This window comes from Pieris brassicae, chromosome 4 (genome assembly GCF_905147105.1).
Source record: "Pieris brassicae chromosome 4, ilPieBrab1.1, whole genome shotgun sequence".
Taxonomy (NCBI): domain Eukaryota; kingdom Metazoa; phylum Arthropoda; class Insecta; order Lepidoptera; family Pieridae; genus Pieris; species Pieris brassicae.
This window is the reverse complement of record NC_059668.1, coordinates 6,774,556-6,798,465: the sequence shown is the minus strand read 5'-3', so window position 1 is coordinate 6,798,465 and position 23,910 is coordinate 6,774,556. Positions and strand designations below refer to the sequence as shown.

Sequence of the window (23,910 nt, the reverse complement as noted above, 5' to 3'; positions counted from 1 at the left end):
GAATTATATATATATATAGAGATAACAGAATGATTTCTTTCAATGATTTGTGCTCTTATAAATTAATCTTTGTAATTTTATGACATGTTATCACATAAATAGATTATCTGGTATAAGATTATAATAATAAGAAACCTTACTCATTACCCTAGCAGTATATTTCTAAATTTAATTTTCCATGACCCATGGCTCATCCAATTTAAAACTTGGATAATAAAGATATAATCCCTTTCCTACATCATTTTATTTATTATAGCAATATTTACGAAAGCGTATATCTAGAATTGCGACGTAAGTAGTCATTAATTTTATCTATAAAGTTTACCATTTTTATTATAATGCGTGACTTACTATATTTAATTAAGACATTGAAACTGTCGTGGTGGTCCAGTTGGTCTTAAGATTTGCAAGTAGACTAACAACATACCAATAAGACTTTAAAATCTATCAATAGCATTTTTTAATATTAAATATTTTATGCATACACAAAGCCTTTGACAATATTGTCTATTCATGTCTTTATGAAATATATATTAATATATATAGCTTTCTTCGGAAATCGGGTAACAGATCGACCTTCTAAACAAAATCTATTGCGGTATAACTCGCCCCAGAACAAAGTTAAAAAATGCCTGTAGTGACTAGCTGTTTTAAGTGGATTTTTTGTTACTGGCACCCCCACGCCATATGTTAGGACGTTTACCGGTTCAGTTGTTTAACGACCTTTATCACGAGATAATTATTACTTTTTTCAATCACTTTCTATATAAAACGAACATACCGTTTTGGAAGGTAACTTTATCTGTTATACTTTCAGGGTTAAACTGCTGAAAATATTTCAATGAATATATCTGGTACGTTATAGATATAAATGCTCCTTTCCGGAATGTCTCCGATTTCCATATTATAGAAGATCATGAAGAATGAATTGTTTACTCTTATAGTAAAGGGATTGAGTGAAACTGTGGACATTTGTTGTCATCTTAATAGTTTTATTATCCGAAGTTCAAAACAAAGAGTTTTCATAACTAAAAAGTCAGTCATTTTTTAATGAAAGACAGAAATGTTATCAGTTACATTACATACGTGAGGTTTTGCGGAACTTTTCAAGATGATTTTTTTTTATGGAGGCTGAATAATATTATTATGTAAATGTAATATCACCATATGTAATCAAAAGATTCAGAATATTTATGAAGAAACAGGACAAATATTTTGTATGATTTTATATTTCAGCCAATCTTATGTTCAAATTGCCAACCAACAAAAGAAATTGCCATTTTTTTATAAACAGAGGGCAAACGGACAGGAAGCTCACCTGATATTTAGTGTTTCCATGGACACTCTCAATATCAGAGGGCTCGCGAGTTCGTTGTCGGCCTTGTTTAGATTAAGATTTTTTTTTACAATTTTATGGAACTGCTATTAATTTAGTTTTTGTTCTATAATTGTATTCTTACCTTCAGTTAAAAATAACCGAAAGTATTTGAAATAGATGTTAGTTAGCGCGTTATATTGTGATACACGGGTTACGTTACGCCTATGTGTGTTACGACACACATACATAGGTAAATGCTCGCACTACTGCAAATAAACAGGGTAACAAACGAACTCGCGTTCACAAAAAATAGCATCAACCGATTCTGAAGTCATTAGTAGCAGCGCTTCAACAAATGACCGACTATTTGTGCTGACACCATATTGCTATAAATATTGTACAAATTAACAGACCTCCTGTCGACCACCTGCCCCTTGCAATCCCCTGATACAATTTGCAACTAACCGTGAAATGTCATTAAAGAATGGTCCAAAATGCGTCAGCATCTGTCCATAAGTAGTTTAATAGCCTGCATTAGATAATTCTGCAACACGATTAATTCTACCATATATGCCTATGTCAATACCTACCTTTGATTAGGGTGTGATCCGTAAAATTTACCACTAAAATATATATTTGCAATGTCATTGTCAATATTAGGAAAGCTATCAGAAATATAATGTTATGAGAATTTCAATCAAATTGGTTTCCTGTAGCAAATTATGTTATATATAGCTAAGGTAATATTTTATATGAACGAAAACTTTGCGGTTGCATTCATTCTTATATTATTATATACTAATATAATTTATGATTCAGTTATCTTAGACAAAACATATGGAAATGATTAAAGCCATTACCGTAAGCTAAAACAGATGTTAAATCATAGGTAAAAGTAATTCTATGTAAACCTTTTGTCTTGCATTACCATCTGGCAAAGTTGCCTGCAATTTTTGTTTTACCTGGTAATATCGCCACCTTAAAGTATTTTCTAAAAGTCCAAACTAAAATATGACAACGGTTTCGCTTCTTAGTCTTCGCTTCTAAAAATATGAACTCAATATATTACACGTAAAATAATTTTCCTACATCACCGTTTAACGATCGAGTATAATAAACCCTTTTTAATAAATAAATAAAAAATAATGGCTATATAAAACGAAACGATTATAAAAGAACTGTTAGAATTACATTTTATATTGAAGAATAAATGAATATTTCTAGAAAGAAACTTACAACATTTTTTCAAAAACCCTATAAATATTAATATAAATTATTAAATTCGCAATTCTTTAATTGCTTTTGATACATTTGTAACTGTTTACGTATTTCACCCTGTTAGCTTAGTTGAAGCAGTCGTCTAAAAAAGGGACGTTCGATTTAGAACCCCTGAAAGAAAAAAAAATAAGAAAAAACCAAGTCCGGTGTCGGGGCGCGAAGTCGGAACAAAACTTGACGACTTGAAATTCGAATAATTTTCAACTCAGTCTGCGGCGAACGTTCGTGCGGGGAGGTTGTGTTCCTTCAAAGTTATTGAACGCTTAGAACACAATCGCGTGTTCAATGTCGAGTGAAAGATATAAACAAATCGAAGATTATTAATAAAAATCTACCTCAAATAGTATTAAAGTGAAGTTATACAAGTATATTAGACGTCTGCAAATAAATTTTATTGACTACTAAGTGTTGTTCAGTTTAATTGAAACATGGGTAAGTACCTGTTAAAATATCTAAAATCAATCAATCTCTTAACTTTAAATAAATTCTTAACTTACTAGCTAAAATACGATATATTTTTGATCGCAATAATAATATTCTTAATTCATATGTCTTTGAACTGCTGTAACACTTTGCAGGGAACTTAACCTAATATTTAGGTTATTAAATATTAATCAAAAAAATTAAACTGACTGACTGACATTAAATCTGTAAAAATCATCACAAATACACATTTATTTGTATGACTTATAATGGTCATAAACAATACGCGCAAAATCTGAAAACAATTTAAAAAATCCTTGTTACTGTAGGTATCAAATCACATGTCAATTGTCATTCACTGTACATACGAGTAAGATTTTTGTAGGTGCCAATAATAGTTTTAATCCTTTTGCCAAATACATACCATTTTAGGATAAAGCGTAGGTGTCCTATGTTATTAATAATATTTTTCAAGTTCAATAAAAGTAATGAGTTTTCTATGTATATTCTGATAACTATTTAAATTTAAGGGAATGCCCTTACATGCAAGGTGGTTTGAAATGAAAAATCTTCAAGATTCTGTTGACTAGATTAATTATATTTTTAAGGATATAGACGGAAAAAATATCGATATCATATTGTTTCCGAACTAGTCGAAACATGTTTCCTCTAAGACCCGCTAAATATTCAAACTGACCTAGTATACAATAATACATAGGTGTAATCTGAACACATATTTTACGTATTCATAAATGTAATAAAACCTTAAAATTTCAGGTTAAATTGGAGCAGTCTGTAACAAAATGTACATTACAAAATTAATTATGTGTAAATATTATTTACTAGTTTTGTCTTCCACATTGATAGATATACATATTCATGATTATAGGATTATGTCTGTATTTTTCAGTAATTTTGAGTCAGTAAAGTAAGTCAAGTAAAGTGTAATAAAGGTTAATATCTTAATATAATATATAATGGATTTTAAGAATAGCATTAAGATAGATGTAGCAACTTTCAAGTATAAAAAATAGTGCAGAGAGAATTGAAAAGATGCGACATTATGATTATATATAGAGATAGAAGTTTCTACGTGAGAACTCTCCCAGAGTTTACTATGGTATAATGCCATTCATGCCAAACAAATTCAAGATCTAGATATAAGTTTACCTCTACTATGATTTATAATACACATAAAGGATTTTAAAATGATATTTAGAACCATTTTTGGATTACTAAAACTAATGAAATAAAGCATTAAGTCAAATCTCCGGTGAATGAACTTTACAAAAAGATCAATTATGTTTCCATTCATACTACAAGTATGAATCTATGCCAGCACCTACGCTCATAATTCTCCAATAACTAAACCCACTGTCTTTCAACATTCTGTTGTATTCATATCTACTATGTATACTAATAAATAAAGGTAAAATATGTAATATTGCTATTTGCTATCGACTCGTCAAAAAATCGATATTGTATGTATTAGTAAGTAATACATCGAGCGAAGTAAAGGCGAAATAAGGCGAAACAGAGAAATAAGGCGGACATAAAACTAGTTTACTAGTTTGTCAATTAATTTACCAATTGCTGTATAAGCCATAAATAATCGCTTATTATAATGATTATCGCATCGCGTAGGCTCGCGCGCATTTTTGATGGGCAATAGGAATAGAGCCTAGTTAGTGGTTCCGGATATATATCGGACGTGTCGGATGTCGGGCTGACTCACACGACCCATGGCGCCCACGTCGGTCGCACCGCGCCCACTGGCGCCCGGCCCGCGCAGAATCAGCGAAAAGTTTATGGACTTATCGTTAAACAAGTCTTTTATATACGGCACTAGCCAGCTAAGCTATAAATTAAAATGTTTAATATATTGTCAAACTACTTTTTTCCGAATCAATTCACTTAAAGTATCAAAACGACGGCGTTGCATAATCTTTCCCTAATAATCCTGTCCGTAGTATATTACTACTTCATTATATGCAATTATGACAAATTATAAGTATTTTAAACTGCATTTGTACATCTATAAACATGTCTCTTCGCTTTGTGATGTAGAGTCGCTAGGACAGATATAGCTGGCGTCTGCGCCGCGTCTACGCTATTTGAGTTTTGGCATTGGCAATAGCCATCTCGTGGGAAACAAGAGTTGAACGACTGCGGGGACAATGCGATAGTCTAATGGATAGTCGTAGCCAAGTTGCTGGGTGCTTACTGCCTACAACCACCACCCACCTTCGACCTCAAACTACTAGCCATTAAAATACCTTAACGTTGCCCCATAAGACATGACAAAAATTGTAGGTTTTTAAAACTCACCACAGACTAATGGATTGTTTTTTGTAACATAACAGTTTTAGAACATTTCGATTATATTTATATATATATAATAAATTATACGAAATAAGCTAATATATTTTAGATCGAAAAACGAACGCAATAGTTTAAAATATATACATATAAATGTAACATAATGTTCACATATACAGTACTCTAGGGCTTGTTATTTGTGTACTGTAGTTGACCTAAGTTTTTCATCGATTCAGCCGCCGGCCGTCGCCGGGGGTGGCGGCCCTCGGTCGATAGTCATGGGTTTATAGTACACGGATGTACAACACTGATTTCAGTACACTGAACTGATTCAGCTTTTTTGACTCATCTCAAGATCTTAATCGACCTGAGTGAGATATTCAAACAAATTGAGAGTAAATTAATATTGTACATATTACGTTAGTGTTATATTAAAAACTCAAGGGCATGTTTCATTTTGAATAACGATGTAAAGAACACTTCAGTACTTAAATTTAAAGTATTTTTTTTAATTAATTAATAGGCCAAGTGTTCAATTTAATAAATCATTTTTACCGGGTACTTTACACTAAAACTATACAGAGTTATAAATATTTACATTATGTCATTTGGAGATTTTCCTTCCTACTCAAAATCACTAAATGGGTTCAATTTAAAGCAGCTATCGAACAATTTTATTTAATTGATTAAATCTTGATAGATGAAATTTTCTAGTATCCGTATCGAAACTGGAACCGAGCCAGCCTCGATTTGTGCCGCGACACATCAATCCACCTCGCGACGCTATATTGCCTATCACCATGTTCTTGCCAAATCCACCAAACGATATTACAATGACTTTCAATGTTCTATTAGAAAATTTCTCACAATTAACGTTTACATGTTAATTTTAAGTAATTATTTTTTTCATGGGAAAGATCTTGCATTATAACAATAAAAAATTGGGTTAAGCGGTGCTTCGTATTTAAGGGAAATTTTGGATGAACGGTTATTTTGCTTAATTATACGTTTATCAATATTATTATATGATTGTTTGTTACAGATGAGTGGCAAAAGAACTCGTAGTTATAGATGCGCAGTACATCAAAGAGACCGAGAGGTCAGCTCCGAGAACGACTTCCATCTTCTTCTTGAGGATCCAACTCTATTCGCCAGGTAATTTCGAAATTTAATTTGTTTATAAACGAGATCTAAGCAATTAAAAGGCTGATTATGGCGCGTGCTAAGGGTTCCAAATTTGAAATAACTTTAAAACTTATTACAGCTTACACAATATAATTGGCAATTGTTTTAAGATGTGTCATTACTCGTGACGTGGTTGTCATTTCTATGTAACCTTTATTTACTAACGTCACCGTTCCATTACAATGTCGGGACCGCAAAATTCTCGTAAAATGTTTTAGCTAATATTCTAATATCACCCAATAGTTACAAAATTTTCAGTGTATTCCATGTGAGTTGAAAGAGATCGCAAAATTTTTTATGTTCGTTTCTCGTGTCAGTGTGACATGTGCTGTGTTATACCGCAATAAAAACTGTTGATAAATTGCTCCAATACGCCGATATGCGTTAAGAATAACGTGAAAGTATAGAATTACGGCATTTCTTTGCACGCATAGTTACTGTATACAACAAAATACTTTTATTGTAAAACAAGGAAATAACTTTGCCAGGTAACGTATAAACTATTATGATATTCATATTTTCAAGCCTAATTCGAATGGCCTCATTTGCCTAATCAAAATTAAAATCTCCAGAATATCATCAAATAAATATTAATCTTTCCAGGATGGTGCATTTAGTAGCAATGGAAGTGCTCCCCGAAGAGCGGGATCGCAAGTATTACCAAGAGAGGTATACGTGCTGCCCCCCACCACTGTTTATCATCTGCGTTACTCTATTAGAGGTTAGTATCTGTAATTCTCGTAGTTTTAATTTCTGCACTTTGGCCATGTTCCTAATTGTCATATATATTATTCATATTAAATTCTACGAAAGTTACAATAGTAAACTTTATTCGATTGGATTTGGCGGAGTTTAAAAGAAAATCACTTTCGTTCTGTGACGTTTCTATCGTATTTATAGACGCAAATATTGTATTCTCCGTTAGGACGAAACTCATCACTTTCTCAACACCGTTCTATCCCCGCTCCAGTTACGTTGGCTAATTAAAAAGTGTAATTGCGGATTTCACATCCGCACAAACAAGAGCTTTACGTGAATCATAACAATTACATTGATGCGCGTGCGCAAGCCGTCACACATTGATTCACCGCTACACAAGCGATTCCTCATATTCTCTACGGTATAGATAAAGAGGTACTCTACCGTTTTCCTATTTGAAAACTCTTAACAGCAGTCTGATTATTGAAATGTTATTAGTAATTAAAGTATTTAATTTTGTACTTCTAAGATTATGATCCTTTTAAAAATGCCATAAATCTATGTATGTAAAGTCTAAAATATGTGCAAAGAAAAAAACTACGTAAACGTCATCGTAAACGAAATCGTATACACATCGTAGTTATACACAAATGTATTCGTGGGGAGTTACGCTATGTAATTGTTTTGAATGCCACAATATGCGAGTATTCATTTCAAGAAAGTCATTAAAGAGAACATTTCTGTTTTTGCATGTAATGTAGAAATTGCAAACTTGTTGTTACAATAACAGTTATTCCCGTTAAGAATGCATTTTTGTTACCTCTTCTATTCTAATGTATCCGGTATTGGAGAAACTTTTAACAAATTTACGTGCGTACAAATAGAAGACAAGTTTTCGTGATTTCCCATAGTTTTGGGTTTATAATGTTTATATCGGTTTATAGGCACATTGCTTACCTAACTTTATCCATTTAATTTGAATTAAACTCTGAAGCAACGGTATTTTAGGGAAAGATACTTTTTATAAGGAAACGTCCCATCTTTTCTTTACGAGGATACTTTTCATAAGTTTTTTTAAATTCTCTTCCGAAGCTCTATTATTTTGTGAATCCTAAAATGCCTAGCTTCGAAGTCTTCACGTTGCATAAAAGGTATAAATATTTTTATTTTTCAGCTGGGCGTATTCGCGTGGTACTCATGGGGTTCAGGGGGCGTGGCTGCAGCGGCTGGTCCCGTGCCCGTCGACTCTCCCCTGGTGTACCGTCCGGACAGACGCCGCGAACTTTGGAGGTTCTTCACCTATAGTGTCGTACACGCGGGCTGGCTTCATCTCGCGTTTAACCTCCTTGTGCAACTTGCGGTATGTATATTTGGCGATTTCGCTACATTTATTGGAAAATGAAAAAAATAAATACGCTTTTATGTTTAGTTCCAAAAATGTAATTTAATGTTGACGACGTACCTGGTACAAGGCCGATTCAATGTATAGAAATGAAGCCTTTTTCCAATAGATACAGATTTATGATAGATTATTATTTAACACCTACTAGGGCTTCCTTTATATCAATACGTAATTAGTGAGAAAGCACGCAATGTTTAAAGTATCATGCAGCATTGTATAGAGATAATTAATACGAATCTGTAATTTATTACTTTGTACCTTAAATGTAATAGATATGATGCAAATATAAAGGGCGTAATTGGTTATCGAAACGCAGGAAACCTACACATCTATACATTTTATGTACAATCTTATAGTTTTAATTTCATTTATTTCTTTGAAACATAAAATATTTGGAAATTTATTTTGAATTATATTTAGTAAAATTTATAGAAGTCTCACAGTAGTCTATAATTTTTATTCCAGGTGGGTTTGCCGTTAGAAATGGTTCATGGCGCAGCGCGTTGTGGTGCTGTTTACTTAGCGGGTGTCCTGGGTGGCTCTTTGGCCGCCTCAGTACTAGACCCCGACGTGTGTCTCGCGGGAGCTTCTGGTGGAGTTTACGCATTATTGGCTGCTCACTTGGCGAACGCCTTGCTAAATTTCCACGCTATGCGCTATGGCGCCGTGCGATTGGTAGCCGCGCTGGCAGTTGCCTCGTGTGACGTCGGCTTTGCCGTTCACGCTAGATATACTAAAGTGAGTACTTTAATGACATACAACTTTGAACCTAAGCTCTGAATAAATTTTCGTTTATATTTTTAAACGAACAAGCGAATGAGAACAAGAATAGAAAGTAATTTTTTTCAATCGTAATGTTTATTGAACAGTAAAACTAGCTGTCTAAAAGACCCCATATTTTTAGAAAGCTTAAATAAATAACATTTCGTTTTTTTATTATATTTAACGAGATATTTTTTGTTTTAGGAAGCGCCACCCGTATCTTACGCGGCACACGTAGCAGGTGCTCTAGCAGGGCTGACCATTGGTCTCCTCGTCCTGAAGCACGCCCAACAGCGTCTATGGGAACGCTTGCTGTGGTGGGCGGCACTCGGAGCTTACGCGGCTTGTACACTTTTCGCCGTCCTATACAATATATTTAGCGGGCCCGTAGACGAACTGCACTACATGCCTCCAGACCCACCACCCGACGTCGCTGGCTTTTGATCACACAATACTCAGAATGGCGCAAACGATTTCCCGTCCATATTAAGAATAAATTAATTTAAGGGCATCTTATTAGAGATGCGTCTAATCGTAACGAAGATGTGTAATTTTTGATTGAGTATTAGTGAAGAGTGTTTAGGATGGGATGGCTTCGTTTGCGCCAGTTTCGTCGCGGTACCAGTGACCGGTCACAAACGCCTAGTCAATTTACCTTAGTGTGATATGATATGAGGGGTGCTGCTGTCCAGCTCTCACGCACCGTCATTGTTTTCGCTGATACAAGTTAACACTTGTTAAGCTATTTTTATAGTAGGTAATTGCAGTTTTGTTTCTCCAAAGCCCCCTCGCGATACTTAAGTGTTAAGTAGTCCTAATTATATATAGGTGAACTATTTTTGTACCTATCAGCGTCCGTAGTATTAGGTCGAAGGCGTTACCGCATATGTTCCCACATGGCATGGCGACCGAGCTAGATTCAATACAATACGAGGATAATCTAGCCGGCGCCATTTTGTCAACCCATCACACCAAAGATTAGAATAAAATGGCGTCCGTACTCCGCTGGTGAAGTTACGTTCTACGTATGTTTGCTATGGTCCAATTTAATTGCTCAGAAATTATCAAGTGATATTAACATTTGATTGCTCAATCGCAATGTTTTCGATGATTACGCTCAATAGTGAGTTTTTTTGTTTTGTGGGATCAATAATTACTTTATAAGTTTAGGGCGGCGACTGAGCAGATACTTACATGTGTAAATCAGATTTTTTTTTATTTTCACCTACTAAATGTATTTACTAAATAAATATTTTCATTGTTTTGAAATAAGGCAGTTTAAAGTGTCAAGACCCAATAATAACTGTTGATAAAGAAGTCGTCCTCCCGTCTAGCAATTTCCGTGTACCGGCGTGGTATGCTTTTAATAACTCGCTTCACAAGTACATAGATTTATATAAATGTGCCTGATTCCTATTACTATAAAATTGTATAATTTTAATTGTATTGTAATCAAATAATGTCAGAAACCGACTGATTTTGTATAAATTATTGCAGAATGTTTTTGTTTAATTTATTTTAAAATTATTTTAAGTGCGAATTGAAATAATTATAATTATGTGATTATAAAATAAGAATACGCATTATAAGTGAATGATGAATGAATACGATTTTTATTTTGTCTTAACCCACAATGAAACACAAGTTCTAAATAATAACTTTATAAAAACAAATAAAATAAACTCATTCATAAAGCGTCATCAGTTTGTACTCAGAGACAATAAACAGCTCACAAATAATACTATTAAGCTAAAAACCAGCATTCAACATAACTGGAATTATAATGATAGAAATATGTCCAAGACAATGTTATGCCTAAATATTACATTATCTAAACGTTTAACCAGGCCAGTTATACCAGTTTCCAAACCAAGATTTCCGAGTTGATGGTAACTAGAAGTATGTTCGAAAAAGCCCAACAGTGGCTCGTACCCAAAGAGGCACCTGTCTCTCTTGTAGGCTATTACTGCATTCTGTTGCGTAACTATGTAGCTTCGAACATTCATCATGAAGCCGTCTCTAAAAAAAAAATACATAAAAATATACACTTAAAACATATTCTGACCTTGTATGTGCAAATTTATGCAGCAGACATTTCTGTCCACTTATATAATTAATGTTTCATCGGGACCAGGATCTAAAATTCTAAGATAAATGTTTTTGAGGGAAAAACTATGGTCCATATTCCAATTCCTATCACTATCTCGTCTTGACTACTGTCATATTCGTCAAACGTCATACAGAAATAATTGTAAACAATAATCTAATTTATTTTAAACCAATTTTTCTATGTTCATCACTTATCCTAGAGTAGGATTGCCTTTATAGGTTGCTATGAAAAAGTTTAACTTTAAGGGTCGAGTATTGGTGCGAACCACGACACTCGTATGTCAAAATCCAATACGTTTTTAACATACTGATTTCACTAGAAAAAATGCTCTCGAATTACAAATAGGATTGGCTATAAGATGTACTGGACTTTACAAAATAACGTGCTCTGTGCGGAAAAAGAACCGGCATGCCGCTTACGAACTAGAGTCTGGCTAATGAAAGAAGATAATTGAATTATTTAAAAACTTTCGGATGGCAACACAGGATATCTTTGTCAATTTCTCAATATGGCTGTTGTCAAACATTAGTTTTGATTAATTTTGTTCTTATTTATTCATTTACGTGTTTAAATATGAGTAAAACTATTAAAAGTGGAGTTCGAGAGATATTGTTCTGTATGATATCCAAATTCCAAGAAAAAGAAGCTGAATTCTATCAAAAACAAGATTGTTTACGTGTGGTGTTGACTTTCTTAGATTAGTATGATTTATTGTCTTGACACTTCAGGCAATTACTCATTTTTATTTCTATTAGAATTTTTTTCCGAATAGTTAACAGGTAGAATAGCCTAAACTTTGTTTTATTTGATAGAATATTTCGTTTCTTTCGCAGGAAATCTGGAGGATGTTAAAAGTAGTCAATGCAATAGTGAAAACTATTGGTAAGCTCACTGATTTGGAGCAGAAAGATAGAATAAAATCCCAGAACCAGTACTTTAAAGCAATCGCTTCCATCATTGGAAAATGTTCAATACTTTTCTCCTTTCAAGAGTGTCTCATTTGGACAACAAAAATGAACGTTCCTTGTTAATAGAGCGCAATAACATATGTGCCTGGAGACATTACTATTTAAGATCTATATCGTTGAAGAGCGCAGAAAGAAGGCCAGTAATTTATTTAGATGAAACTTATGTCCATAAAACTACAAGCCAAAAAAATCGTGGCAAGGTCCCGCTACGAGTGGTGCTATTAAAAATATTTTATTTGGAAAAAGGTACATAATACGTAATGTCTAGTAATACGGTATAAACCAGAGCCAATATATGAAGCTTTTGAAATTTTAAAGCACAATGGTCATGAGGTATTGAGACTACCTCCATACCATTGTGGTCTAAATGCCATTGAGCTGGTATTGAGTCTGGCAAAACGCAGAGTAGCAAATAAAAATATTAAATTTACTACAGAGCAGTTACTGATCATGTTGTACATGTGGAAAATAAATATAAAGAAAGGGACAAGGGAGAAAGGAATGTAAAGGAACTACAGAGGAACATTTAAAAAGTTTCATAATCAATGTGAGAGACAGTGATAACAGGAATGACTCTGATGAATCTATGTATAATGATTTTATGGATTCTGATTTTGATTATTCCGAATAAAGTTGTGTTTTATAATAAATATAGTTTTAGTTTTCCATGCAATGCTAGTCATTTTAAGTATCAATAGTAAAAGCCTAAATACGTAAAGTATTTAATTTCATGGAAATGAAAAGTAGTAACTGTTACTATGAATGTAAAAAATAAAATCAAGTATCAAGTAAGTTTAATCCACAAAATATATCAAACTTTTAAGGATACCATACAATTTTTTTTTTAATTTGCCGCGCTTTTTCGTTATCGTCTTTCATTAGCCAGACTCTAATATAATTTACTACGATTAAATTTTTTCGTATTTAGTATCAAGATTACAGTCGAATAATTTAACAACATAAGAAAATTTTGCGCAGCTGCGCCCTTAGGGCGGTTCTGACTAGCATATTTTTCTGCGCGTATACGGTCGTTTCAACTGGCATATTTCGACGTGTTCGCTCACCGGTAGTGGCGTCGTGTCAGTATCCAAAATGGATTCTGACGAAGAAACATTGCAATTTGCGTTACTTAGTCGCCGTCGACTGAGAAGATGAAAAAGATGCTGGGTGTCGATGGTTGCATCAAGACAGAGAGCCGTTAACTTTAATACGAGCTTAGAAGCGCGTTAACACATAGCGCGTGTGCCAAAAGGCGCACCTATACGTGCCTACACGCGCATCCAAAGACTAGCTTACACGCGCGTAAAAATCAGTAGTCTGTAACCGCTCTTATACAACCGCGACGGCATTTCCGCACAGACTACCAAAATCTTTAGAAATACCTGCAAATCTGTAGATGAGGTAAATATGGCCGCTTGGGCTTCTAAGTCTCGTTTAACACTGCGTTCGCCGAGATTCGCTGAGCCCACAATCGTTATCCAGGGAAATTGTTTACCAGGAGGGTAATACCTAAAATATCACAAAATTATAGACACAATTCAGTGTTGGTTTTAGTTCAACTAATTTCAAGTTCACAAAATTTTTCTATGTATTCTACGACGAAATTAAGCACGTTAAAAATATTGAAGTCATATTTAAAAATTACGAGTAGATAAATTTGATTATCATATCACGACCGTAGAATAATTCCTAAAGTTATAGAATGTTCAGTCACATTATGTTCTCACATTCTAATCTTTGTTTTTTCAAATAATAATTGTAATCTTTTTCAAATAACTACTTCCTCTGGGCGTCCACCATCGCAACATTCAGCATTCGGTGGTAGACGCACAGGGAGCTCTTTCTATTTTTAAGGCAAATCTGCGCTCAAAAACATAGCAAATTGCTGATATCGATCTCGGGGCAAACGAAAGAATTTACCGAAGGCAACACCTTCCACGCTCACGTGGACTTAACCAATCCAATCCTATTAGTTCTGGCTTCAAAAGGTCCCGTCCGACGAAATCGTAATACTAACTTGGCGACTTAAACGCCCACCATAATGGCTCGGCTCTGATACAGCGATCACGCGGGTAGGTCTTTTCATTACATTGCCTGACACAAATAGCCCCCGTAATTATACCAGATGGGACGGTCACAAACTCTATCTTCCTTGGTCATTCATAAATCGAGCGGGTCTGATAGCATCCCCCAATTGTGCTGCGTGCTTGTGCTCGTCAGTTGGCTCCGGTCCTAACGCGCGTTGCTCGGTACCTGTACTCGCTCAGCACTGTCCGGAAGTGCTGGAAGACCGCTTCAATACATCCAATTTCAAAAAAAAGCGATCGCTCTGATCCTGTTTAACTATCGCCCAATAGCTATAACCTCCTTGTTCTTAAAATAATGAAATCATTTTAGGCAATTGATTCCAAGGGGACTCCCCCTTTAGCTTGTTTCCTCTTCGTTTTGTTTGGATATAGCGAATGCTTTAGCCTTTGATCGAATGTGGCATAAAGCGCTTCTCTCGAAGCGTTCAGCCTATTGGATCCTAGTTGCATAATTTCTCGGGCAGCTTGCTGGTCGATCGGAACACTAAGTTCGTCATATACGGAGCATGTTCCGACTTAAAACCTGTGTCCTATGACCAACACTTTCATCTCAACACTTGCATATCAATGATATCTTGCAACTTAGCAACATACATTTCTATGCAGATGATACCTCTATCTCCAGACTCTCTACACTTGCCATGCAAATATTTCTCGCACAGTTGTCGATCAGTACCGGAACAAACTGGTGACTGAATATTTTAGAACTAATAAATAAATTAACATGCCTCAACCTAAATATCACTCACCAAAGTCCCTTTGCATGGAATGTCCATCCTTGCCTTTCATATTCCAACATCTGTACTCTGCTTATTTGATTATATTCTATAACTTGTTGCCAAAATCTGAAATTAATATATTACAAATATAAAAACAACTCCATTCAATTACAAATTTCTATTTATTAAATATGAAATTGGTTATGATGGTTCTAGTGAGAATCCAGAATGGGTTTTCAATTAAAGTACATATTAAAAATCAAAACATCCTATAATATAATATCATATAAATAGTTTAAACACATTTTTATTATAAACAGTAAGAGTAATTGTTCCAAGATTTCACCTTCCCTATTACTAGAAGAGTTACCATCTTAACTAGACTAAGAAACTGAAAAGTTTACATTTAAAAGTTACATAATGAAAAAAAAATTCAACTTACTCTGTAGCTATTAATGAATAAGCATGAGGGATGCCTCCCGCAGGTCCAGCTGCACCCATAAATCCATTTGCCTAAGAATAAAAGTTTTATTATTGAAACTAACTATTTAGTACTTATGCCCTGCAGTTCACAGTTAACAGACAGTGCATTCAACCAAACACTCATAAAAGCTCTCAAAAGAAATTAATTTAGCAATTTGCACTAATTAGTTAATAAATTTTTAAAAATAATACATAAATTAATGTTCTATATTAATTAAAACCAGCTACAACTTTTTTGGTATTGGGCTCAGATTTCTGCATCTATTTCATAATCCTTTGTTTTCTAATAGCCTTCTGTGCCTAACACACTCCATCAACTATGCCGATTGTTACAATGTTTTCTTTACCATACTAGCGAGTGCTAAACCTTACTATTATAAAGAAGCTAGTTTTAAAAAAAAAAAATTAAAATAAACTTACATTTGGATGTGCCATCAGTAAACTAATGTTTGATTTGCAGTTTCGTAACAAAGTCTTCGAATATTTTTCTGTCAAGTTGAAGTATCCTGTCGCTAGCTTTACAAAACCACCCTTTGGAAGTGTTTCAAGTATAGTACAAGTTGCTTGCTCATCTAGATTAATGTTAAATTCACCCATTTGTATTAATGGAAAAATCCATGTATCATTTGCTTTTAGATCTATAAAGAAAATGTATTTTTTCTAGCAAACATACAGTGTAAACTCTATATAACAACACTGAAAGGACTCTGCACTTTACTGATGTTAAAGATATTGTCATTCAATGGAGAAAAGAAAAACTATATAAAAAACTATAGAGAATAATCCATGACTCCTACTTATTAGTCATGGTCAACAACAGTCTACACATGCAAGCAATCCCAATTAGTAAACAAAAAATTAATTTCTTATAAAGTTTGTATGCATAATGCCAACAGCTTAACCAAGCAAAGCCAATTGATGACTATACTTTAGGGAGTTTGTCATTAAATAGAGGGACGTTACTGGAAGTTTGTCATTAAATCGAGGGACATTACTGGGAGTTTGTCGTTAAATCGAGGGATGTTACTGGGAGTTTACATTGTATGTGTTATCATACTCATAAAAAGTAAAACATATTTGGTCATAAAATATTTGCCATTACCCAGAGACATAAATTTAGAATTCTGTTGTTCTTTCCACTTATTGATCAATTTATTGACATTTTGATTAAGATTTTTTACCGCAACCTCCTTTGAAGATTTATCGATTTCTGAAGAGACCTTTCCAGTCAGTTTACTAAAGTTTGTTACCTCATCTAAAAATTATAACAAGCATGATTTTTTCAATATAAAGTTAAGGTTTATTTTAGTAATATAATATTTAACAATTAAAACTTACAATTTTCATACCTATAAGTTCACAATAAAAGTTAGCTAAATCTTCATCTTCTATTTCAATATATCGATCCTGTCTCTTCTCAAAATAGTCATTAGAACAATTTGCACCACTTAAAATGACAGAATTATCTGATATGTATAACTTCATATGCTGTAGACCCACAATTTCATTGTACCGTGAGGGCAGTATTTTCGACCAAGAGCCTTGTAACCGAGGAGTTTGGTATAAAGCCAACTTGCACCTTTCACTTACCCCATTAGTAAAATCAGTAAATAAACTTAGAGAATTAACTTCACCTCGTGTTCCTCTTTGGTAGTCCAGTAAAACATTTAATTTAACATTATCATTATTTTTAATATTCTCAATTGTAAATCCCAATAATTTTCTTTCCAATTCACCTGTACCGATGTACAAACTAGCTATTGATATTCTACGTTTTGCGAATCTAAATCTTTCCGATAGCGTTTCATAGAACTGTTTTGGGTTTGTTATTATATTAATTTTAGCCGCGCTTACAGGAAAACACGGAGAATCTTTAAATATCCAGTTAAAAGACTGTAACTCTGGAGGTCGGAAGCGTAGACTCATTTTAATGAAAGTACTTTTAGTGTAGCTAGATATTATAGAATTATTAAAATTCAAAACATGGTTCACTTTGTATGTAATAATAATATTGATAGTAAATTTGTGAAAATCAAATTTGAATTATAAATTTAAGTTATAAATTTTCTGACGTGAAGCTGACATATGACTGATAAAAGTTAAAACGACTGTTATCATCATAGATCTCCTCTATATATTCTACTATATCTGTGGTATAGGAGTTGGTAGTTGGATATAGATTTTAAATTTTGAAGTGCGTACACCCGAAAACTAAATAAATTAAGTGTAAAGTATTTGGAAAGCATGAAAAAATCACTCATCTGTATTATTAACAATCTCAAATTCCATTTTTCAGATCGAACTCTATTGATCGACTTTAATCGAACTTCCGAGCGGATCATAGAATAAATACTTTGACTAAAATAATAGGCTATCGATCGCCCACTCCCAGTAGGTTCTGTCATCTGTAGATATATCTATGCTATGCGGGTAGCATTTAAAAAACTCTTAATGTCAGAAATGTGGTACAGGTTCCTATGACTGATTATTATTATTATATCAATAACTCGATAAAAAATTTATGGACAACATTATGGAAAGAAGATCAAAAATTGAAAGGAAAATGGTATGGTAGTATACAGGAAAATGGTATGGTAGTATACAGGAATATTTACTGATAAGACCCTGGTATGATGAGTTGAATACTAGCTGTATCGTGAGTCGTGAGTTCGTTACCACAATCAACAGATTGCGTTTTGGGCATAACACTGCACCCGCGCACCTCGCTAAACTTAATATTATAGCTAACAATATTTGCTCTTTCTGTAATAATAACGAGATCGCAGATATCAACCATATCTTTTTTAAATGCCAAAACCAATTATTCATGTTTAATAGACTAATATTGGCAAGTGAAATAATAGAAATTAGTGATCCTCCCGCCGCCAGTTGTGTGATTTGTTCAAAAACAAAAAGTGTTATAGTGTATATAAATACATTAAAAATACCGTGGGAAAGATTTAAGAAAACAAGTGGAACGATAGAATAACATGTGAATTAGTGACCACTAATAAGACTTGGCTTAAAGGTCTCGTTACCAGGCCACAAAATTATTAAAAAAAAAAGCATTTAAAAATATAAAAATGCATTGTTGTTTATGAATTGCCAATGGATTTGTTGATACGTCTATATAACTAATTACTTTGGAAATTGTTTGGATCATAACTAACTCGTTAATGCTTAATCTATTTAGTGTGTACACCTTCGACAATAATAACTAGCCAATTCTTAAATTTATCCATGGCAAATGGCAATGATTGTTTAGTTATTGGACTGTAAAAGATACTGATAAAAGCTAGAATTGTAACAATAATATTTTGTTTGAATACATGAGTACATAATATTTTTTAGGAACATTACATATGTATTTGCATCTGTGTAAGTTTAATAATCACAGTAAAAACTGTTATTAGTATTTAAAGTTAGTAATCAGAATTTAGCAACAAAGTTAGCTATATAATTTTGTTACAAATGCAGTGTTTTATATAATATACCTATGACCTGTTCTACCACTCAATCTAATTGAAGATCTATATATCTTAACATTGAGGTGCCAACATTTCAGCTAAACCTAAAACTATTCATACTTCTGTAAGACTTGTTAGTTCATACCAAGAAAAATACTTAATAATATAAAATGATCACTTAAGAAAACTACACTGTCTATAGGTATGGCTGTATTTGTGATAAGATAGAAGTCAATAAATATTTGTTAGTTGGTTGATAAGGCAGAATGATAAACTCAGCTGTATGTACCCCAATAATAATATACAAGTTACTAAAATCTGAATTAACTGTTTAGACAGGTTTGCTTTTATTAATGTATTATTTTGTAAATTGGATCACTAATAAATTTTATACAAAATGTATATATTGACTTTTTAATTAGATCTTCTAATTTGTAGAACAATGGAGCCAATCATCATAGTTCACGGTGGTGCTGGTGATATACCAGACAGTCGAGTACAAGGCAAACTAGATGGTGTTAGAGTTGCTGTAAAAGCTGGAAGTAAAATATTGAAAGACGGTGGCACTGCCTTGGATGCTGTTGAGGCTGCTGTGGTTTCCATGGAGAAGGATGAGTATTTTAATGCAGGTGAATATCTCCTCCGGTAATCTTAAGACAAATGTATTCTCTAATATTTGAGTGATCTGTAATGAAGTTGGTATATACCAGTTATTCCTCAAATAGTATTTTTTTTAAATTTCTTTATTTTACAAAATAATATAATATAATCACAATATATTACATTAGAAAACCGCTGTTGTGTGTAGTAATGTAAACATAGCAGTCTAGTTTAGGAGCATGACAAAGAAATATAAAAGTAGTTTTTTAATTCACTGTTTATGTTGGTTAGTATTAAGCTATCTAATATCTGACTGGGTAGACCATTTATTTACCGCGGTGGGAAATACCTCAACATTCTCTCGCCATATTTACGTTGTTTGCTCTCGATGTACAGAGCGGAACTTGCGTTACGGCAAATTCTGTGCGTCATGCATTTTTTATGTCAACTCGAAAAAAGTACTCGACCAGAAATAAATTAAAAAGGGTATATAATTAAATTTGACAAAATATATTATTATTTTCAGAATAAGTTCAGAGTATGTAACACTAATAAAAGAAGGTTCTAGTTTATCCTTAAGTAAATTTGTTATACTATTTTGTCTCACTGTATATATTGTACTTATTAGTAATGTACCTAATGTTTTTTTTAATTATGTTAACTTCAATTATGTAGTGGATGTATCATACTTTTCTTTTAAAGATCTTTAAACCGAGCCATATTCGCTGCCACTGTAGGTAGAGGTGCACACCGCGTTGACATAACAACAGTTACGCCTGATATACCCGTCCAAATCTTTATACATCCCTGAGGATGAAACTCGTCCAGAATTTTGGTCTGTACTATAATATCGCATACTCTCTCGGCCGCCTCTACCGTAGACGGTAATGTATTCACTAATGTGGCTAGATTTGAACAGGCTTTAGTCTGTTACCATTATTGAAGTTGACATCCTTCCGTGTAGTCGCGTAGTCATAGTGTAGCCTACAATTTAAGAATTGGAAATATTTCAATAGCAATAACAGTTAACACAATGCTTTTACAGGCTTCGGCTCGGTATTAAACCTACGTGGTGAAGTAGAAATGGAGGCCAGTATTATGAGTGGAAAAAACCTTGATGTGGGTGCTGTCACACTAATTAAAGACTTTGAACACCCAATCAGTATTGCCCACAAAGTTTTATCAGATTCACCCCACTCATTGCTTGGTGCAGAGGGTGCTAAAATATTTGCTCTGGAGAAGGTAATATTTATTTAATGTCATCATTATTAATAGAATTTTAAGAATTTCAATCAACAATGATATTTTAATTTTAAACAATTCAAATATAACATCAGCATGGAGAATAGATCATAGAGTTTTTGCGATCGTAACATTTATCATTTCAGTTCAAATAATTTAATATCAATAATATTAAAAATGTTTATCTATATTTTTAGGGATTTCAAACGGTGCCGCCAGAATCACTTATCAGTGAAAATGCAAAACACGCTCTCGATGAGTTCTTGAAACACGGTGAATTTGGTAAAACCGAAATAGGTTTAAAGAATGACGTAAGTATCAAAGTTTACCTTGATCAAAGCGTTCGAACTACGCCTACCAATAGCTATTTTACGTGCGCAAGAACCTACAGGAAATTTATTGTAAAAACCGGCATTTCTAAGGCTTAAAAATCGAAAACATAATAGGCACAAATGGAAGTAACAATGACGACTTTGAAATGTATCGACCTCTTTTTTAATTTGGACTATACATACTTATTCATGATTGATGGGATTTCTACTAGGTCTTGCTTAAATTGGAGCTAGTTTGTATACTAAGAACAATAGCAGTGTAGACTATTGATGTTCTAGGTAAGTTTGAAATATAAGCATTCGCACGCATTAAAAATAATTAATACCTCTAAGTGGTAATAATAAGTTTTACAAAAATACTTGAAACTGTTCTAGGGAGGAGTGGGAACAGTGGGTGCAGTTGCAATTGATCGTAATGGGGATATAGCGGTTGCTACTAGCACTGGAGGAATGTGTGGGAAAGCCGTCGGCCGAATTGGAGACACGCCACAGATAGGTAGCGGCACATATGCTGATAATCATGTTGGAGGTGTTTCTACCACTGGTACGACTATGTATTTAATTTAGATTAGCGCTTTTCGACGTAGACATTAACAATTACCAATATATGTACTAGAAAACTAAAATAGAAATACGATTTGTGTACCTTAGCGTTCATAAGGATTTCAATACTATATTAGTGTTTTAAATCCTGCATCCTGGAAAGAGCTTTCTGTATCTGTGATCGTTTTTTTTTAAAGAAATCACATTCTTCGGTTACGCACCATCTTTTTCTTGTCCCTACCACGGTTAATTCGAAGAGACTCGAAACCATTAATAACTAAAACATATAATAACGATAACAATGAATAATATAGAATAATAACGGTTATAATCCTATTACAATTAATGAAATTCTGTAATAATCTTAGTAGTAATAAAGTAAAATGAAATAATTGTATTATTGTATTCATGTCTATAATAATAAAAGCCTTTTGATAATATTTATCTAATTTAACTTTATTTAACCAATTTCTGTAAAGTTGCATATAGTAGATCATTTTTCGAAAAAATAAGGTCATAAAGAAGTTTCACTTCATACATGTGTAAACACAGGCACAGGTACAGGCGCACTTTTTTATTATTATTTAAGTTTTTCTGATATTTCTGTATCTCCGCGTTGCAGGTCACGGTGAATCGATATTGAAGTACTGTTTGGCTCACAGTATTATTAAACTCATGGGGACTGGTATTGATGCAAACACTGCTACTAAGACTGCTGTTGATGGCAAGTGAATTTTATGACAGTTCAAGTTTATCTGACTTCCACATTGCATGAGCTTTACAGATAACACAGGTGCAATCGTCAAAAATAACCATCCGTCCTGTTAAATACCTTGACAATTATTACTTTTATTTCATTGCCATAAGTTCAGCTTTGTAAATCAAATCTTATAATAATGGATAAATTGTAGATTTTTTTAAGTTCATAGTTCACCGACGAACTGCTTATGCACTCCTGCGTCGATTTTATTGATAAATTTTCTAGGCAAATGTGATCTACACAAATAGATCTATATTTCCTTGCGGAATTTAAGTTGGACCTTCTAAACTAAATCAAGAGAGATTGTTCCGACTTTGTCTACAAAGGCCGTTATTATACACTTATATAATAACTTTATTTGTGTATGGTGCTTGATACCAAATCAATTTATTAATGACAATCCAATAAAATTTATCAGTGACAACTAATGTTATTAAAAAAATATTTTCTTTAAGGTATGACGAATCGTTTAAACAAAACAGCAGGGGCGATAACTCTTTCAAGGGATGGAGATGTAGGAATACATTTCAGTTCCATGAGGATGGCGTGGGCATACATTAAAAATAATAAACTTGTCTATGGAATTGAACGTAATCAACGACTTGAGGACTAGTATAAAGATTGATTATTAATAGGGTTTTGTATGACCTAAAAAATGTTAATAAGATGGATGTAATACAATATAATAAAATAATGTTTTATATGTGATATATACAGTATTATAATATTTTATTATTATATAAATGTGTTTTTACATTTCACCAAAACTATACAAATGAAAGTGTTACATGCTCTCTCGTCCTTATAAATTTTTAGTAATATACAGCTGTGGTCATATAATTAGAAACACTTCTTATGAATAAAGAAACTATAGCTGCAACGTACAATTGTTCGTAAAATATACACATTCCATTAACAATAAACATGCGATGATGTAGCCACACAAGTAAAAACTCATTAAATGCCTAAAATATCATATATAATTTGTTTTTTTTTTTAAGAAGCGCAGTGCTGAAAGCGCTGTTAGACGTCCTGTAAATAATGCTTTTTATTATAAATACACAAGGAATATAGTCAAGCACGTAAAATTAAAGTTTGAGGGTGTTTTTCCTGATGTGGAATTGGACCTGTTCGGAAGATTAAACGTACAATGGATCAATGTCAATACAAAAATATCTCAGAGCACATAATGATTTCGTACTCGGACAATAAT

At 33.3% G+C, this 23,910-nt stretch overlaps 3 protein-coding genes across 8 annotated transcripts; 2 read left to right on the top strand and 1 right to left on the bottom strand.

Moving 5' to 3' along the window:
* The first annotated feature begins 2,817 nt into the window (after nucleotides 1-2,817).
* Nucleotides 2,818-10,991, top strand: LOC123708761 (protein rhomboid-like). 2 transcript variants are annotated; one of them, XM_045659629.1, is made up of 6 exons: nucleotides 2,818-3,028; nucleotides 6,381-6,493; nucleotides 7,127-7,244; nucleotides 8,397-8,582; nucleotides 9,090-9,362; nucleotides 9,591-10,991. In XM_045659629.1, the coding sequence occupies exons 2-6, from the start codon at nucleotides 6,381-6,383 to the stop codon at nucleotides 9,828-9,830; spliced, it is 930 nt and encodes a 309-aa protein (XP_045515585.1). In that variant the 5' UTR covers nucleotides 2,818-3,028; the 3' UTR covers nucleotides 9,831-10,991. The 2 variants fall into 2 exon arrangements, with proteins under 2 accessions (XP_045515585.1, XP_045515586.1); XM_045659630.1 differs by lacking the exons at nucleotides 2,818-3,028; nucleotides 6,381-6,493 and adding an exon at nucleotides 6,658-7,011.
* A 46-nt stretch (nucleotides 10,992-11,037) lies between these two features.
* On the bottom strand, nucleotides 11,038-17,823 carry LOC123708892 (CDP-diacylglycerol--glycerol-3-phosphate 3-phosphatidyltransferase, mitochondrial). The gene is made up of 7 exons (XM_045659888.1): nucleotides 17,103-17,823; nucleotides 16,856-17,008; nucleotides 16,174-16,391; nucleotides 15,713-15,783; nucleotides 15,301-15,396; nucleotides 13,847-13,973; nucleotides 11,038-11,405 (listed from the first exon to the last, which is right to left on the bottom strand). The coding sequence occupies exons 1-7, from the start codon at nucleotides 17,677-17,679 to the stop codon at nucleotides 11,280-11,282; spliced, it is 1,368 nt and encodes a 455-aa protein (XP_045515844.1). The 5' UTR covers nucleotides 17,680-17,823; the 3' UTR covers nucleotides 11,038-11,279.
* Nucleotides 17,824-18,205: 382 nt separating this feature from the next.
* Nucleotides 18,206-23,675, top strand: LOC123708833 (probable isoaspartyl peptidase/L-asparaginase GA20639). Of its 5 annotated transcripts, none has more exons than XM_045659752.1 (7): nucleotides 18,206-18,319; nucleotides 19,659-19,849; nucleotides 20,866-21,062; nucleotides 21,260-21,373; nucleotides 21,770-21,938; nucleotides 22,560-22,661; nucleotides 23,153-23,675. In XM_045659752.1, the coding sequence occupies exons 2-7, from the start codon at nucleotides 19,663-19,665 to the stop codon at nucleotides 23,308-23,310; spliced, it is 927 nt and encodes a 308-aa protein (XP_045515708.1). In that variant the 5' UTR covers nucleotides 18,206-18,319; nucleotides 19,659-19,662; the 3' UTR covers nucleotides 23,311-23,675. The 5 variants fall into 5 exon arrangements, with proteins under 5 accessions (XP_045515708.1, XP_045515707.1, XP_045515711.1 ...); XM_045659751.1 differs by lacking the exon at nucleotides 18,206-18,319 and adding an exon at nucleotides 18,804-19,131; XM_045659755.1 differs by lacking the exon at nucleotides 18,206-18,319 and adding an exon at nucleotides 19,182-19,422.
* The last annotated feature ends 235 nt before the right edge of the window (nucleotides 23,676-23,910 follow it).